Source organism: Pezoporus occidentalis, unplaced genomic scaffold (genome assembly GCF_034315485.1).
Source record: "Pezoporus occidentalis ecotype Australia unplaced genomic scaffold, CSIRO_AGI_Poc_V1 ctg4, whole genome shotgun sequence".
NCBI classification, from domain to species: Eukaryota; Metazoa; Chordata; class Aves; order Psittaciformes; family Psittacidae; genus Pezoporus; species Pezoporus occidentalis.
The window spans coordinates 11,144,845-11,164,930 of NW_026915724.1; the positions used below are offsets into that span (position 1 = coordinate 11,144,845).

At 41.3% G+C, this 20,086-nt stretch overlaps 1 protein-coding gene across 7 annotated transcripts in view; it reads right to left on the minus strand.

Annotated features, from left to right (window-relative positions):
• SNTG1 (syntrophin gamma 1) overlaps nucleotides 1-20,086 on the minus strand; it is a 324,574-nt gene that overhangs the window by 54,869 nt on the left and 249,619 nt on the right. For all 7 annotated transcript variants that reach the window (XM_062633423.1, XM_062633421.1, XM_062633420.1 and 4 more), the window contains one exon: nucleotides 16,081-16,119. In XM_062633423.1, coding sequence (XP_062489407.1) covers nucleotides 16,081-16,119 — 39 coding nt within the window. The remainder of the gene's footprint in view (nucleotides 1-16,080; nucleotides 16,120-20,086) is intronic.

Genomic DNA, 20,086 nt, shown 5'->3' on the forward strand with positions numbered 1-20,086 from the left:
GGTGATCTTGCCTGACCAGAGGGGTTGGGCAAGATGACCTCCAGAGGTTTCTTATTGCCTCAACCATTCTGTGATTCTGTGAAATAAGAAAAATTTAAAAAAAGAATGTATAAAACCAGCTTGCAAAACAGTTTTCTCTCTGTTTTCCTCTGGTTTATTTTCTCTTTCTATCCTATGTGTTTTAGGGCTTTCACTGACAAAGATGATTTTCGTATTTTTGACCCACCTACCTGTAATAGTTTATTCAATATCTAAGCATTTCACTTATTAGTGGAGATTATAAAATTATTATAGGAGATATAAGATTACAAATTTATTGTATCACATGTAGATTAATTTCCCTCTGGAAAACAACTCATGTTGCCATCTTGTTGCCAGACTAAGGCTAAGTATAGGTTTTCCATTCGTTTTTGTCCTGTTCTGTTTTTTAAACGGGCACGCAAAAATAAGGAAAATATTTCTGGGTCTTAAAGTAAACAGTACCAGAGAAAACAGAAAATACTTCTTAGTATTATTGAAGATGAGCTTTTCCTTATGCTTCAGATAACTGAAAACTGATATCAAAGACTAAATACAGGGTACACTTGCTTTCTTAGCATACAATATCATAATCAGAGTGAAAACAGTTGTTTAGTGTAACAAAACTTGCCTGCACCTCTGCAGATAACTCTCCAACATTAATGACACTGTTTGAAAAACCTGCCTTACAGTTTACATCACATCCAACATCATCCTATGAGAAATCTTAACACCTTCTTAGCCTGCCTTTGTATGGGAGGTGCTCTATCCCCCTTATCATCCTAGTGGACCTCCACGTCCTTATGTTGGGGACACCAGAACTGTATGCAGTACTCTAAGTAGTGAAACAGTACAAACATGTCTCATGCTAGTCTTGGCTTGCAGAATATTGACTAGGTAGTTAAAAAAAAATAAAACATCAACTAGAGTAGCGAGGCAGTGGTAAACCCCCTGAATAGCACAAGAGATGAGTTCATTTTACATGGGACTGAGTTGACATTTCCTGGTTAATAGGTATGGTAGCAAGATAATGAAAAAATACATCTTGTATTATCTGGAGCAATCTGCATTCCTCACTTCAATAAGCCTCCTTTCTCCTTGTAGAGACTTCTATTGTCTACTTGCCACATAACTTACCTTCAGAGCAATTTAGCACATCCTTAGGATGCACTAAATTCATTTGGCTACCAGGTTTATCACTGAGGACACTCAGTCCTGCTGCCATCACAGGCATTTTATAGCCTACCTGAGAAACTTCAGACCTTCTTTAGCATTCAACAGAGCAACTTTCAGCAAACTCTTTGATAATGGGCAGGTATCACACACATCCTGACTAAAATAACTATATATCACAGTCATTACTCCTTTTGCTGTTGTGTAACTACAACCAGTAGGATTCTGGTTTATTGGGTTTGGTTTGGTTTGGTTTTTACTGGGAAAAAAAAAATAAAATCTTTGCTATATGGCCATATTTGAATTCCTGCCTGTCCATTTTTTACCTACTGAATTTACAAGCAGGCACAAGGAGGGCTGTAAATTTTAATCCAGGATAAAAATTCTGAGGTTTTTCACGGTTTAAACTGATAAAAGTGCAATACAGAAAGCTCAACACTCAGGTGGCAAGAAAGTAAACATCATCTATTCTAAAGCCTAGTAGCTTGACTGTGTTTAGGATTTATCTTTTGATTAATGACTTTTTCCCGCTTTTATAAATGTACACAGTAAAAATGTAATATATTTCTTAGGCTCTAAAATATAAATGGGTCAAATAAAAAATATTTCAGATAATCGAGCTGGAGGGCATGGTTTCTCCTTTCTGATAAACAGTGTGACACATTCATCTTTGTAATCTCAGGTTAGACTACTGAAACATGCTGAATGAAGGAAAAAAATCAGAGTATTATAAGTCACTAGACAGTGTCTTTCAGACTTTTGATGGTGCCACTAAGCAAACAACTGACATAATTATCCTCCTCAGGTACCAGTGTGAGTGAAGCACTTACAGAAACTTGTATTATCATTCTTAACTCACCCCAGGAGTAGTTTTCAATTAGATTTCAATGACTGATTCCAGATGTTGCTTTGATTTCCATTTCTGTTTCTCAGGAAAGGACTGGTAAGCATCTTGGATAGGACTACTGCAGTTTAGGCTATCTGTCTGTCTCTGTGGCTTTGCTCATATCACGTAGTGGCTTTGCTCATATCCTGAAAGCCCACTAAATATCTGCTTACTGAGCTCTATCCAAAGGGGAAGGAAACAGTAAAAGAGGGAAAACCCCAAATGACTAAGTATACAGAAAATACAGATGATGGGTAATAGGTTAGACGTGTTTGAAATTAATTTTAGCAACACACGCTTTGAGTTTGCATAACATTAGCATTACATTTCTATAGAATTAGATGTTTACACTTCAAAGCGTTCACAAAGCCAGAATAAAACTGCAAATAGTGCATGCTTAAAGCTAGCTTTTAAATCTCTGGTGTTGCTGCTTGCACAGCAAAGTAAACATATCTGTCAGAAATCCCTTTTTTCATAAAAATGAATTCACAAGATCTGACTTCAAAATCTTTTTACACCTTTGTGAGATTTCAGTTTGAAATATTCAAAAAATTAGCAGTGCAGATATATATGTAAGCATACAAAAGCCTGTTTAGACTTAAAATATTATATTTAAATACTGAAAACAATATCAGAATTCTAGGGAATAATTCTGGGTGACAATTATTAGGGGGCCAAATTTTTAGATTCCATTCTTAGTCATTTAAAGGGCAACACTTATAAATGGATGAAAATAGCTATTATTTGAAATAGCTACTCCAAATATAGTACTATATATATTTGGAAAACATCTTTTGCTATTTATACTGAGAAACAATTATTTTCTGTCCAATCTGATTATCAAGCTTAAAGTGTTCTTTAGGTTTTCTCAGGGCTCTCAGAAAACACAATTACCACTTACATACTTAGTGGTTCTACAGAGGGACAGGCAGGCTCCTTCACCCACATATAAGACAACATAAAAAATCTGCTGTGGGTGCCATCTGTATGGCTGAGGGAGAGATCCTGATGGAATAGTTCAAGGCCCTGTGAAGAACGGATAACGGCCTACAGGAGCATTATTAAACAACTGATCAATGTAAACTCATAATTAATACCTAGCTGGAAGTCTCTCCTTTCAAAGAGAGATCTTTTTCTTCAAGGCCTTTTTGCATAGTCTCAGAGGTCTGGATCCTATTTGTATACTCTTCTTTCCCACTGTCTGGGGTTGATTTTGAATGGCAGTCTGCTTCAACAGGAGGGGAAGGAGAGGACGCCATATTATCTCACCTACCACCATGAAGGCAGGCTCGTGGGAGCAATATGTTGGAGTGACTAATGACTATTGCTTCTATTAAGCAAGTACCATAAAGAGTATGTTTTTAAACAAATCATGGGGAGTATATTTAAAGAAAGTAGCTAGAAGCTGCGTACTGTTGCATCTTAATCCTGATGAACTTCAGGGTACTCTCAGAATGCCAGTTGGATTGAATGACTCTGGACACTCAGCACTTACACACCACCAGATCTATCAGGCAGAGAGACCTGTTTTAGTGAAAGAAGCTGGATGTCTGTCTAGACCTTAGTCAGAAGTTCCTGGCCACAGCATTGCCTATATACTGCTTCAGGCCTTTTGACCTCTCCAGACCTGTAACATTTTCCAGAATCATTCTTTGTAAGTAAATATGGACGTTTTTTCTAGTTCTAAACCTAGCATTACTGAGAGATACTCCAACAAGCAAAACATTTATTATTTAATAAATAAATACTGTTAAAGTTCTCAGCTCCTGAGAATAGTTTATCTATTTGCTGCTGTCAAATTTCTATCTGCTGTGTCATAAATGATGATGGACATAATAACTTGTTTCCCAAAACAGTAAGACTGAATGCAAAAGTTCTCTAATGCACCCAAGATATAACAGATACTGAGCACAAACAGTGCCTCCTTCCAGGAAATGTAACTGTTTAAAAGGACAAAAAAAAAGTGTCCTCATACTATGATTTTCTAGCAGATGTTTCTGAATTTGCAGTTAACTCATTTTTTTAAATATTTTTTTCCATTAATTTTATTGTCTGATTTTCTTCAGAAATTTTCAGTGATTAAAACCCAGTGATTCTTGGGTTTTGTTTTTCCTTCTTCACAACTATTTTCTGAAATTAAGGTAGCAACTGTATCATTGGTACCATGGACTATTACTGTGATGAAAGGGAAAAGATCCTTATCTGTGGTCCACAGAATTATGTTTAGTCACTGTTACTAGAATTTTGAGAAATTACATATTTTTCCTTTTCACAGGGTATAATACGAAGCACCAATCACCTGCACAGATGTAAAACAATTGAATGAGAAAACAATGAAATACCTATTCAGTGCTCCTCTTCAAGTAAACTGTAATTAAAAATACTTTCTTTCAGCCTTTTGAGTCCCATATGCCTCTTCAATGGAAGATCTACAGTTAAAGTACATGGTTCATTGATTCCAATTAATTTATTTAGACGACACAATTCCCCAAGGAATGCTGTGTGTATAGGCTTATTGAACACCTCCATTCTAATCTACTTAATTAATGTTATTCTTGGGAACTTTTACATTCACTTGATACAATAAAAGAGACATTATAATAAAGAACTGCATGATGCAGTATATATATTTCTAGCCTCAGCCTTCAATAAAAATTCCAAAATAGCCAGACAGAACAAATGCTTATCTGGTAAGTCATGGATATTAATGATTCTGGATTTAAGGTGAGGTTAGAGGAAAGAACAAAGTCTTCCGCATAGCTAATCTTTCTAAGTATAACTGCAAAGAAAAAAAAACAAACCAAACCAAACCAAACCAAGCAAACCAAAAACATGACCTATAGATTTTGCGGACATGGTGATTCAATTTTTCTCTTTTTCTTGTTTCTTCTCTTTATTACCACTTTTCAGGAACTTGTCAGAGCAGAGTCATATAGAGCATATGTATCATTCAAGGCACCTATTGTTAAACAAGGATGATGGAATTTATTTCCTGTCCTCCTGCTTTGTTGGTCTGTTTGAATAGTAGCTAAAAATCCTGTCCAACAATAACATACATTAAAAGAATGCAAGAATTTATTCTATTGGAATAAAAAAATAAAAACATTTGCTATTTATGCTTCCAGTCTCAGACACCATAAATATACAACTCCACCCCAAAGTCTGTCTTTCAAATCTCAGGCATCCCTTTAAGTGTCCTATTCAGGACATGTCTTGAGTGTTTTGGTAAATGGCAAAATATCAGATCCAAATTTAATTATGTCATGCATATGAACAGAACACAGGGATAAAATGATGTAACAAAAGCAATACCTTCAACTGCAGTTTAAACTGAGTGATTTCTCATGGTCTAACCTCATCACAGATACAGAATTATGCTTCTGGGAAGATCTGTGTTTGTTAAATTTTGTCCATATTAAAGCTTTATGACAAATCAGGAAACAATGATTCCTCTGTCTAAATCTGTTGGGGTGCGGGGGGAAGGCGTTTAATTTGGAACAATCCTGCGCGCCGACAGGCAGGGTCAGGTTTATGACAAAATGTTAAGATCACATTGTTGCAAAAAGCAGCACGTGAAGGGAAAGCCCTTATTATGGCGACCTACCAATTACAGCACTTGCAAATTGTGTGTCAAACTTGCATCTTTCCTCTTCTAATCTAACTATCAAGATAAAATCCAAGGCATACAACTCCTGTTGGAAGATACACAAGACCTGCGGGATCAGAAAGAGCCTGATTTAAAACCTGAGAGAAGCCTACAGCTAGACAAAAGGTTTGGTAAGAGCACCTTAATCTGGAAAGCAGTAGATCAAGCTGTCCACATGCTGGTTGAATATATTTAAACTATGACTGTCACTCAAAAATAGGCATAAACATATTCTTTCATAAAGTATGTGTATTTATCTACTTATCTTGTCTAAATATCTATCCTACTAGCTAGCTATTTAGTGCAAAAAATTCTATCAATTTATTACAGTCTTTGTGGAAGCATTATGAGCTTTGAACTCAGACCCCTAAACCACAAAGAGGGAAGAGCTATCAGATTTGTCCATGTGAGATGTACAAGGTAGAACTACACACTGGCTGTTTTGGATCTTAACATGATGTTTCTACATTCTTCATGAACCAGATGGGTAACAGCTAGGCATCGCACCACTTTCCCACAGATTCCTAAATCCTGCTTGTAATCTACCCTTGAGAGGTCACTAAAATATGTACAATACCTAGTAACACTTCTATCAGAAGGAGAAAATAAGTAACATTTGTTTACCTGTTTATCAATTTAGTATTCCACTTAGTAAAATTTAGTTATAGAATCATAGAATCATAGAATAATTAGGGTTGGAAAGGACCTTAAGATCATCTAGTTCCAACCCCCTGCCGTGGGCAGGGACACCTTACGCTAAATCATATCACCCAAGGCCTCATTCAACCTGGTCTTGGACACTGCCAGGGATGGAGCATTCACAACCTCCCTGGGCAACCTATTCCAGTGCCTCACCACCCTAACAGGAAAGAATTTCCTCCTTATATCCAATCTAAACTCCCCCTAGGTTTTAACCCGTTACCCCTTGTCCTATCACTACAGTCTCTAATGAAGAGTCCCTCCCCAGCATCCCTATAGTCCCCCTTCAGATACTGGAAGGCTGCTATAAGGTCCCCACACAGCCTTCTCTTCTCCAGGCTGAACAGCCCCAACTTCCTCAGCCTGTCTTCAGACAGGAGGTGCTCCAGTCCCCTCATCATCCTCGTGGCCCTCCTCTGGACTTGTTCCAACAGTTCCATGTCCTTTTTATGTTGAGCACACCAGAACTGCACACAATACTCCAGGTGAGGTCTCCCAAGAGCAGAGTAGAGGGGCACGATCACCTCCTTCGACCTGCTGCTCATGCTCCTTTTGATGTAGCCCAGGATATGGTTGGCATTCTGGGCTGCAAGCGCACACTGCCTGCCCATGTTCATTTTCTCATCAACCAACACCCCCAAGTCCTTCTCCACAGGGCTGCTCTGAATCTCTTCTTTGCCCAACCTGTAGCTGTGCCTGGGATTGCTCCGACCCAGGTGTAGGACCTTGCACTTGGCATGGTTAAACTTCATGAGGTTGGCATCAGCCCACCTCACAAGCGTGTAGAGGTCCCTCTGGATGTCATTCCTTCCCTCCAGGGTATCAACCAAACCACACAGATTGGTGCCATCAGCAAACTTGCTGAGGGCACGCTCAATCCCACTGTCCATGTCAGTGATGAAGATGTTAAACAAGACCGGTCCCAACACCGATCCCTGAGGGACGCAGCTCGTTACTGCTCTCCAGCTGGACGTTGAGCCATTGACCACAACTCTTTGCACGTGGCCATCTAGCCAGTTCTTTATCCACGGAGTGGTCCATCCATCAAATTGATGTCTCTCCAATTTAGAGACAAGGATGTCATATGGGACAGTGTCGATCGCTCTACACAAGTCCAGGTAGATGACATCAACTGCTCTACCCCTGTCCGTCAGTTCTGTAGCCCCATCATAGAAGGCCACCAAATTGGTCAGGCAGGATTTCCCCTTAGTGAAGCCATGCTGGCTGTCATCAAACACCTTGTTGATTTTCATGTGCCTTAGCATGCCTTCCAGGAGAATCTGCTCCAAGATTTTGCCAGGCACAGAGCTGACACTGACTGGTCTGTAATTCCCCGGGTCATCCATTTTCCCCTTCTTGAAAATGGGGGTTATATTTCCCTTTTTCCAGTCATTGGGAACTTCACCTGACTGCCATGATTTCTCAAATATGATGGCCAGCGGCTTAGCAACTTCATTCACCAGCTCCTTCAGGACCCGCGGATGCATCTCATCAGGACCCATGGACCTGTGCACGTTCAGATTTTTAAGATGGTCTCGAACCAGTTCCTCTCCTACAGTGGGCCCAAGGTCTTCATTCTCACAGTCCCTGCATCTGCCCTCCAAGACTTGGTTGGTTTGGTCAGAGCCTTTGGCAGTGAAGACCGAGGCAAAGAAGTCATTCAGAACCTCAGCCTTCTCCAAATCTTGTGTAGCCAGTTCTCCTGAGAGCTTCCTGAGGGGGCCTATATTCTCCCTAGTCTGTTTTTTACTTGTAGAATCCCTTCCTGTTATCTTTAATACCTCTAGCTAAGTTTAATTCTAACTGGGCCTTAGCTTTCCTAACCTGGTTCCTAGCTTCCTGGACAACATCCCTGTATTCTTCCCATGCCACCTGTCCTTGCTTCCACTTATTATAAGTCTCTTTTTTCATTTGAATTTTCCTCAGGAGCTCCTTGTCCATCCAAGGAGGTCTCCTGGCCCTCCTGCTGCACTTTCTTCTAGATGGGGTGCAACACTCCTGAGCTTGTAGCAGGTGATCCTTGAATATCAACCAACAGTCTTGGGCCCCTCTGCCCTCTAGGGCTGTATCCCATGGAACCTTCCTAAGCAGGTTCCTGAAGAGGCCAAAGTCTGCTCTTTTGAAGTCCAGGGCAGTGAGCTTGCTGCACGCTCTTCTCACTGTCAAATTCGAGAATCTCATGATCGCTGCATCCAAGGCTGCCCTGGGGCGTCACATTTCCAACGAGCCCTTCCCTGACCCGTGAGCACGAGGTCAAGCATGGCACCTCTCCTTGTCGGCTCCTCTATTACTTGCACAAGGAAGTTGTCTTCCACACAATCGAGGAACCTCCTGGATTGCTTGTGCTGGACCGTACCGTCCTTCCAACAGATGTCAGGGTGGTTGAAGTCCCCCATGAGAACAAGGGCCTGCGAGCGTGAGGCTTTTCCTATCTGTCTATGGAGTGCTTCATCTGCAGGTTCTCCTTGATCAGGCGGTCTGTAACAGATCCCCACAGTAATGTCTCCCATAGCTATATTCCCTTTAATCCTGACCCACAAACTCTCTGTGGACTGCTCACCTGTCCCCAGACAGAGTTCCATACTCTCCAGCTCATCCCTAACATAAAGGGCATTTCCCCCTCTCCGCCTGCTGGGCCTGTCTTTTCTAAAGACCCTGTAACCTTCCATTCCAACACTCCAGTCGTAGGAGCCGTCCCACCATGTTCGTGTGATGCCTATTATATCATACCCCCGTAGAGGTGCACACATCTCTAATTCCTCTTGTTTGCTCCCCATGCTACGGGCATTTGTATAGCGGCATCTGAGCCAAGCTCCAAATGAAGCTGGCTCATTGGCTGGAGCAGCTGGTATATCTTTACATTGCTCTGAGAATTTATTATAGGTGCTGGTAACTGACTGGGTGTGTTGGAATGGAAGGATGCCCCCCTCCCCCAACACATCTAGTTTAAAGCTTTCTTGACCAGTCTGGCAAGCCTCCTACCAAAACTGCTCTTTCCCTTCTTTACCAGACCAGCTCCACCAGCCCCCACTAGACCTGGCCTACAAACTTGGGTCCCATGTTCAAGACACCCAAACCCCTGACTATGACAGCACCCTTTTAACCATTTATTAACCTGACCAACCCTCCTAGCTTTTTTTAGGTCCTCCCCTGTATCCTGGAGAATTGATGAAAAGACAACCTGAGCTCCAGAGCCCCTAACCACCTCCCCCAGGGCTCTGCTAGTCCTCATGTTCCCCAGGCTACTACTATCTATAGCCCTAGCACCCACATGTATCACCAGGAGTGGGTAATAGCCCGTGGGACTTACTAGAGCAGGCAGCCTCTCTGCCACATCCCTGATCCATGCCCCTGGTAGGCAACACACCTCCCTTGAGACGGGGTCTGGCTGGCAGACGAGTGCTTCTGTCCCTTTCAGTGTAGAGTCCCCTACTACTACAACCCGCCCCTTTTCCCTAGCAGCACCAGTAGAGATCTCCTTTACCAGGGCATCAGCCGGCTGTTTCTGGCTCGAGTGCGTTTCCTCATTAGCCCCCTGCAGGACAGCAAAGCGGTTCTGGGTGGGGACAGGGGATTTAGGGGGAAGCCCCTTGCTTTTTGTTGTCCTTTTCCTTCTTTGTTGTTTTTTTTTTGTCACTAGTTCCCATCTTCCCAGGTTAACGGCCTCTTTCTTTCCTTCACAAGGTAGAGGTGAAGCTCGAGGCCCCTGCACAGTTTGGGCTGGGAGCAAGCATTCCTGCTTCCTCTCAGCTTCCCTGACAACTCGCAGCCTATTAACAGCGTCCCGCAGTTCAGCCACCTGCTGAAGGAGCACCTCAACCAGGGAGCACCGAGTGCAGCCCTGCCCACCGTGCACCATTCCCTCACCAGACCAGGGCAGGCACTCTCCTCTCTACACCCCGAGCTCTGCACTGCAGCCTCCCCTCTCATCGGCTCTGTCTGGGTGCCTCCGCTGGCCACCGCCGGGGCAGCCAGAGCAGAGCTGCCGGGCCAGGCCCTGATCATACGATGAGTGCTCACCATCCCACTCGCCTGCCTGCGTGAACTGCTGTGCAAACTGCCTCGACCCACTCTGTTTGCCCGCTCTCAACCTGCTCTGTTTGCCCGCTCTGCTCGTCGCACTCCTGGTCGCTCACGCTCCCTGGGGAAGGTTTTTAACTAGTCAGGGCTGGTGCTGCTGCGTCAGGCTCCGCCCCGTGTGAGTCACCTGCTCGCGGGAAATGTCTGTTCATTTCACTGAATTTTACATGTCTACAGTAGAAGCAAAGCATTCAGACCCCCCCCTAATTCATCTGCCCTATTCAAACCTTTAGTGAAGAATACAGAACATTCATCCCTGTATTGACTAAAATTTGGCCACAGATCTACATGGATGTGGTCTCTAAATTTGGTCAGGCAAAACATACCTTGACAGAAAACAATTTTCAGGTAGTGACATTAATATCACAGAGACAAAAAATAGATAACTAATACTTCCTATACTAATGAGTTAGTATGAGAAAAAAATACCAGAAGACATATGAGAATAATATGTAAATGAGGATGAACTCCATACTTGAGCCAAACTGAATTTGCTGGACATGTAGAAATTATGTGATACACAGCTTGAGACTTATAATTTGAGATTTAAATAAGAACTTGATCTAATCACTTTTTTCTATCATCTGAATTTCCAGTGGCTGTCCAAATTACTTCCATCCTTTCATGAACTACAGGGAATGCAGCTCTAGGACATAATCATGGCTATCTAATAACTGCATCCAGTGACTCACAACATGAATGTCATCTAGCTCCTCAGGTAATCCACTGTCTTCAGGAAGCACTCTGACCTTCCTCTCAAAAGTCAACATGGTTTCCTCAGTCTAAAATCTCTAGCAACCGTTGGTGTGTATTGCCCTTCCAAGATTTTTATGTCCTAAGTTCAAAAGCTACTCTGGTCTACAGTGTAAAGAGAAGAAAAATACTTTTTTTTTGGCTATAGGAAGCATAGTTTTTTATAATAGAGAGAGCCTCAGAAGCATCTAAAATAATTAAGAAACTGTTTAGTGAACACGCCAACTAAAGAAACATATATTTATATATAGATATATATATTCCTTTTATTTTACAGAAAGCTCAATAAAATATTAATAAGCTACATAAGCCTTTTAAGGGTTTACACTATGGAGTAATAATCCATGCCGACTGCTATAGATGGCTGACAACACAGCGTGGGGAATTAGCACAGCACAATTTACACCCTATTGTGCAATTCTGCTTAATTTAACAGCAAGAACTCAGCCCCCCCTGTGTTTCTATAAACATCTAACAATAGAAGCTTAATTCTAGAGAATTTCCTTCAAAATAAACCTGATCAAATCCTTACTATGACAACAGATGGTGATAGAGCAGATGTAACATAGGACCTGAAAGTTCAATAATTATCAGTCAAGAGCTGCAGAATGGGTACTCTGAAGATCTATAGTAAAGGCATGTTAAAAAAAAAAATAAAAATCAACAGTCATGCAAATTTCAGGAGAGAAAAATAATACCCCCCCCCGCAACCCAGAAAAAAAAACAAAACAAAAACCACAGAAGAAAATAGACCTCATAGCAGCCTTCCAATATCTGAAGGCGGCCTATATGGATGCTGGGGAGGGACTCTTCATTAGAGACTGTAGTGATAGGACAAGGGGTAACGGGTTAAAACTTAAACAGGGGAAGTTTAGATTGGATATAAGGAGGAAGTTCTTTGCTGTAAGGGTGGTGAGGCACTGGAATAGGTTGCCCAGGGAAGCTGTGAATGCTCCATCCCTGGTGGTGTTCAAGACCAGGTTGGAAGAGGCCTTGGGTGATATGGTTTAGTGTGAGGTGCCCCTGCCCATGGCAGGGGGGTTGGAACTAGATGATCTTAAGGTCCTTTCCAACCCTAACTATTCTATGATTCTATAAAATACATGTCAGGAGAAGGAACAAAATCCTGTCCTTAATGTATGTGCAGAATGACTTGATTTATTTTGATTACACTCTATTTAATCATTCCAATCATTCCAATTTAAAAATATTAATACAATAGGAATGTCATCTTGAAACTTATTATACTGCAATTAAAAAAAAAGTGGGGGTGTTTCATACAGATGTTTAGAACAGGCATGGTTCTATCAGTCCATCTGAGCAACGCAATTCACTTTTTTTAAGCATTTAGAGATGCAGCAAAAGATAGTGGCTTGAGTGACAGGTAAGCCAGCCACTCTGTCATTTGCATGTATTCACCTTTATGCATTGTTTACAAGTTAGGTTTTATTAAGTAAACTCACAAAGCAGAAGTTTTAGAAGTGATTTTAAATTAGATTGTTCTAACTGCATAAGTTTAATCAAGCTGAACTGAGCCTAGGAAGCCAAAATATGAGGTGATAGTACATTGCTGATCTAGTACAGCTGCATGTAGCTGTTCTTATTAAACTGTATTGAAAGCAAGAGAAAATGGGCATATCCATGTGTATTTGTGAATGTCATCAAGATGTAAATATGCCTGAAAAACACTGGGATTCGCAACAATCAAGTGCTGTGGAGTTTCACACGCACAATTATGTCCCACTTGCCTTAGTGTGGCACAAGTCCATTACACCATAATACTGTTTTAAAACTGAGTTAAACAAAGTTGTGGAGAGGAAATCAGACCCTGTCTCATTCTCATATAATTCTCACTATAAACTGTTAACTTTGAACAGGACAGCTACCAATTCTTTTTCCATAAATGCAGGGAAATTCTAGAGGGAAAGTTTCCTCCTAAAAAATGAAAATTAAAATTATTTAACAAGAACATCTTATCTTCTGCAGAGACATGGCAAATCTTTCAAAAATGCTCATGTTGCAGCAGATAGAAGAGAAACAGTGTTCAATTTAAAGGATTATAGCATTCTTCCCCATTATCCTTTTTCTTATGAATTCAACATTGATTAAAGGTGAAGGGCCTTTGAATTCATCTTAATAGAGATAAAACATTCAGTGTGAGAAAATAAAGTTTTAAATACACTGCTCTGCCCAGATATTCTAATCTCTGTTTCATGTGAAACCTTGACACTCAGCATTTGTTTGTGTAGTAGAGAAACGAAAGGCTATTATTTGCTGCATTTGTGAACATATATGTGAACACAGCCATAATCCAATAAAATGGAAAATCAGCTCCTTGGGTTTGACAAGTACTGAATCTGCTTTGCACTGCTAGCTTTTCGAGTAAAGGAAGTTTAAAGTGTAATCAGAAAGGTACTACTTTCCCAACAGCAATTTAGAAACATTTTTACTTGCACATGTAGGGACAGGAGGTGAATTGAAGGCAAGAATGAGATTTAGATCTAAACTTTCAATTCCACTGCGCACCTAAACCAGATGTAACCAATTCATCCTCCTAGTGTGGCAATCAGTAAATGTCAAATCTCAATATAATCCAAATAGCAAATGACGGTCATAGTGCGTAGTAAAATCTCCCGTAACTGGAGGCAATATATTTGGTTTCCCACCCTGAGAAGGATCAGAAGATTTTGTAAGAAAGACTATATAATACTGATTTCCTTAGATGCTATCAAGTCAATTTTCAGCTGAGATCAGCACATTCACAAACTCACGATGGCTAATGTGAAGACTGGGAATTGAAAAGGAATGGGCAGTGCTTGTCCTCAATACACTACCAGAGTTTATTAAGGTAGGGTGTATTTTCTTGTCATTTGGAAAGGGTTAGTCGGGAAGCTGATGCCACCTTTCAGAACTCAACTCTTAAGGATGGCTCTTGTGGGAGATGAGATTAGCTGTAATCAGCATAACAGCTGAACAGCAGTGATGAGTTCCAAGAAAAGGAAACATGAGTTTCCTCTCCCTTCACTGATCAAAGAGAGAAGCCTCTAGCTGAAACCTTGAAATATTCTATTCTTTGTGCCTCTCTGCTATGAGGTCTTTATTATTTTTCATCTGGAATTATGGAAATTTTGTATATAATATAGTACCCTTTTTAGTGCATATTTAAAATGCACATTATGTTTTCAGTACCAAGTGATTTTTTTTTTTTTCTCAACATGATGATATTCTCTTAGATGGCACTATGTGTAGCCTGTACATAAGTACCAGTATGGAAAACACAACCAATTTCCTAAATTTTTTGCCACCGTCTAGTGGCTTTCTTTATTACTGTCAGTTCAGAAAGGGGAAACTTTATTTCCCTGTCCTCTCACAATCTTCCTCAACAGTATGTTGTACCAGTATGTTGTCTTTGTGATCCTCTTCCAGTATTTTTTGCATCATCTTTCCACTGCTATTTAATGTATTAACACCATTCTCAGAAATTATTGCTTCATGCTGCCCATATCACTTTCTTAGCCATACTCATGACCTTTGAACATTTAAATTTCAGTAAATGTATCTTATTTTTCTAATAATTTTCCAGACAGACCTACATTCATAATTAGTCTTAAAGACAAGACGCTATATTACATGCAGTCAGAAAGTTTCCTAAACACTTTCTCTCTTCTCTTTTTAACCTATTGCAACATTGAGACATTTGGATAACACTGCCAGTGCTACAGTAGCTTCCACACCTATGCAGGTTCATTTGTTCCCTTATTGTAATGCTAATATGTATGTCTGTGCTAATATTTGCTTCTCCAAATCAAGAATATATTCATAAAGGAATTCTAACTAACTGGATTGGTTTGTTGACTCTAGTTTGACATTTGCCTTCACCCTGTTATATTTAACAGCTAATTAAGATCCACATACATAGAGAGATAAATATATATACATATCAATTTTATTTGGCTATATATATGTACATGAACACACACACATACATATATGTAAATTCTAAGTGAAAATAACCTTCAATTGCCCTACTAGTGCTCATAAAGGAACCTATGGGTATTTGTTAAGTGAATTTAAGTATGTCTCTTGTTTTTAGCATAGTAGGATGAAGACAGCAGTTGAAAGATTAACTTGAAATATCACTGATGATGGAAAATTCTATGGAAAATTTTGTTTACATAGACAAAGGTGTAAAATCAAAGGGTTCACATGCATTTTTGATAATAATTTTGATAGGTATTTGATACTATATATACACTATATATATGAGATTTGATATACTATATATACCATATATATTAGATTTTGATACTAATACCTAAGTGTGAGAAAGACATTAACCAAGCAATTAATATGAGACTGCCAATGAATGAACTTCAAGACTGTCAGTTGACTCAGCTTGCCCCAAATTCTGCTGCTAGCCTGCTCCATAACCCTGTGCAAATACTTTTTTATGCCTTCATTTGGACAAGAGAGTTCATGAATTTTTAGAACGTTAATGGATAATTCCATAAAGCATAACAATCCCATTCCCCCTTTTATAGTAAAAAGAGTAAAATGCAATCTGAAGAAAAATTATATATACATATATGTAAGTACATACATGCATTGAACAAGTTAATTTTAAAAGATTAGGCATGATATTTTTAGTAAACACTCCAGTTCCCTTTGACTTCAGAAAAAGTTACCTATTTTTAGGCAGCAAGGTATTCCCTAAAGAAAATCTACTGAGAATTCTTGAGCTAGAACAATGCACAGCTACCACACAATTAAATACAATTGAAATGAGAATTATAAACAAGACAAACACCAATTTTCTTTTTCTTACCTGCTGGTTTACTGGAAAATTCCTGTTGATTTTTTTTATCTATAAAAATGAATAAAGAAATAGGTTAATACTCAGTCAATAGATAAAAAACAACTGAACAAAAATAAACACCATTTGATTTTAGAGACAAATACCAGATACTTCCTTCCTAATTACGTATAAAAAAAGAAGGAAGTTTTCATTGAAGAGGTTGAAAAGTTTGACAAGCTCATGTGAATAATAGGACATTTGGGTCACTATGTAGTTCATTCCACTGTTCAGAATACTGGAAAGGAGAATACATACAAAATTATTTATGAGTTCTATAATACCAGATCTTTTGCTTTTATCTGATAAGAATCAGAGAATTGTTCGTGTTGGAAGGGTGCTGGAAGCCGTAACTTAAATTGGAGTATTTAATTATATAAGTAACTCAGAACAACTTCCTGCCATCTACCAAAGTCATCAAGCTTTAAGCAAATTCCTTTCCTGAAAAAGTAGGGAAAATTGGGCTGGAATACCTTTTGAAACAGCCCTTACTCTAGCCTTCTTATCCTAGGTGAAAATCAAGTGGGCAAAATCAGTTTTGGTAATTATTCAAGTAATATTTTTTCTTTAAACATTCAACAATACCCCTTGGTAAAAACAAAAAAAAACAAACAGCATGAGGCACCTGATTGATTAGGAGTTTGGGGCACAGCGTATGTTTCCAGTCACCTGGTGGTTGCTTCCACCATGGTAAGCACATGGCGCTTGCCTTGGCGGGTTGTCGGCAGTGTGATATAGTCAATCTGCCAGGCTTCCCCATATTTATACTTCAACCGTCGTCCTCCATACCAAAGAGGCTTTAACCATTTGGCTTGCTTAATTGCAGCACAGGTTTCACACTCATCAATAACCTGGGCAAGAGTGTCCATTGTTAAGTCCACCCCTCGATCACGGGCCCATCTATATGTTGCATCTCTGCCCTGATGGCCTGAAGTGTCATGGGCCCACCGGGCCAAAAATAATTCACCTTTATGTTGCCAATCTAAGTCCATCCGAGCCACTTCAATCTTAGCCGCTTTATCCACTTGTTGGTTGTTCTGGTGTTCCTCAGTGGCCCGACTCTTGGGTACATGGGCATCTACATAACGTACCTTCACCACCACGTTCTGCACCCTGGCAGCAATATCTTTCCACAGTGCAGCAGCCCAGATGGGTTTACCTCTGCGTTGCCAGTTGCTCTGCTTCCATTGCTTCAACCACCCCCGCAGGGCATTTGCCACCATCCATGAGTCAGTATAGAGATAAAGTACTGGCCACTTTTCTCATTCAGCAATGTCCAGGGCCAGCTGGATGGCTTTCACCTCGGCAAAGTGACTTGATTCACCCTCTCCATCAGCAGTTTCTGCAACTTGTCGTCCAGGACTCCATACAGCTGCCTTCCATCTCCGATGCTTTCCCACAATACGGCAAGAGCCATCAGTAAGCAAGGCATACTGCTTTTCACTTTCTGACAGTTTATTATATGGTGGGGCCTCTTCAGCATGCACCACCTCCTCCTCTGGTGACATTCCGAAATCTTTGCCCTCTGGCCAGTCCATGATGACTTCTAGAATGCCTGGATGACTGAGATTTCCTATTCGAGTTTGTTGTGTAATTAGTGCAGCCCATTTACTCCATGTAGCATCAGTTGATGATGTGCAGAGGAGACCCTGCCTTTGAACATCCAGCCCAGCACGGCCAACCGGGGTGCCAGGAGGAGCTGTGCTTCAGTGCCAATCACTTCCGAAGCAGCTCGAACCCCTTCATAGGCTGCCAGTATCTCTTTCTCAGTTGGGGTATAGCTGGCCTCAGATCCTTTATATCCCCGACTCCAAAAGCCGAGGGGTCGACCTCGAGTCTCCCCTGGAGCTTTCTGCCAGAGGCTCCAGGTAGGACCGTTCTCCCCAGCTGCAGTGTACAGTACATTTTTTACATCTGGCCCGGTCCGGACAGGTCCAAGGGCTACTGCATGAACTATCTCGCGTTTAATTTGCTCAAAGGCTTGTTGTTGCTCAGGGCCCCATTTAAAATCATTCTTCTTCCGGGTCACATGATAGAGAGGGCTTACAATCAAACTGTAATTTGCGATGTGCATTCTCCAGAACTCCACAGCACCCAAGAAAGCTTGTGTTTCTTTCTTATTAGTTGGTGGAGACATTGCTGTTATCTTGTTGATCACATCTGTGGGGATCTGTCTACATCCATCTTGCCATTTTATTCCCAAAAATTGAATCTCCTGTGCAGGTCCCTTGACCTTACTCCATTTTATGGCAAAACCGGCTTTCAGCAGGATTTGGATTATTTTCCTCCCTTTCTCAAAGACTTCTTCCGCTGTATCACCCCACACAATAATGTCATCAATGTATTGCAGGTGTTCTGGAGCTTGCCCCTGTTCCAGTGCAGTCTGGATCAGTCCATGGCAAACGGCAGGGCTGTGTTTCCACCCCTGGGGCAGTCTACCCCTGAGGTAGTCTATGCCGAGGATGCATGGAGCCTCTGGACCAGTCACAATAGGGTGCTTTTGCCATTCCCTCCCAGTCAGGCTGATTTCAGCCTCCAGCACAGTCAATTCTTGGGATCCTCCTGTCACTGCAGAGATATAAATGGGTTCCACCCCTTGACAGCTTGATGGCATCAGGGTACACTGTGCACCGGTATCTACTACAGCCTTATACTTCTGTGGGACTGATGTGCCAGGCCATCTGATCCACACAGTCCAGTAAATCCGATTGTCCCCTATCTCCACCTGGCTGGAGGCAGGGCCCCTCTAATGGTCATCACAGTGTTGGACACTTAAGTCGTGGTGAAAGGATTATTCTTCGTTATCACAGGAGCTGGAGTAAAATCAGCTCTTCCACTCCATATGGGAAATTGCTCACCAGAGACTGAAGCTGTGGCTCTCATGGGACGATCAGTCTTGGCCCTTGCTCCCCTCTTTAATTCACTCACCCGTTCCTCCAAAGCTGAAGTAGGTTTTCCATCCCACTTTGTCATGTCTTCTCCTTGATCCCGCAGGTAAAACCATAGGGTACCCCGTGGCGTATACCTCCTGTATCTCCTCTCTCAAACAATAGGACGCCTTTTGTTAATAGCTGAGACGTGTGTTGGTACACGTGAGGAGCTGGATAAATCAGATAGATCGTCCCTCAATTTTTTGAGGTCCTGGGACAGTTTTTCCACAGCTGAGATGATGGAAGGGGTGAGATTGTCTTTGAACTCTCAGAGTTTATGAACCATTTCATCCACTGTTAGTGGTACTGTCATTCCAGGTTACTGTTGCCAATGAATGGGCATACGATGACGGTGCATTCGTGTAAGTTCTCGCGACATGGGTCGTGTCCATTCAGCTTCATCTGGATCTATGGGTATATCCCCGTTATTCAGCTTGATGTGATAGATATCTCTACTATGGCTGATTCCCTCAGAGACTGGATGCCTTTGTCTATAGTAGTCCACTTGGCCGAACGACTCGTAACATCGTCCTTGTACGGAAACCTTTCTTTCACAGCTGCCAAGAGCCGCCTCCAAAGACTGAGGGACTTTTTCTCTCTTGCAATTGCTTTGTCAATTCCCCCTTCTCTAGCAAGTGATCCCAGCTGCTTGGCTTCTGTACCTTCTAGTTCGTGACCATTGGCCCCATTGTCCCAGCATCAGAGTAACCACGTGATGATGTGCTCCCCTGGTTGACGGGTAAAATCTTTTTGCATATTCCGTAGCTCAGTTGAGGTCCGAGGTCGAGAAGTCACCTCTTTTTATTCTTCTTCATCATGTGATGATGACTCCTGATCAGATTCTGGACCGGGTGGTGAATTCATTGTTTCTTCATCTTGCTTCACCCTTCTTGCCTCTTTTTTGCTTGTTCTCTTGCGTATAGGGGCAACCGATATTGGCACGAATTGGTCCTCTGGTTTGGCTGCAGTGATTATCACTGTGGTTTGAGTAGCAACTGTACTTGTTGCTGGGGGTGGTGTAGCTGCTGTGCTTGGAGCTGGGGTAATCG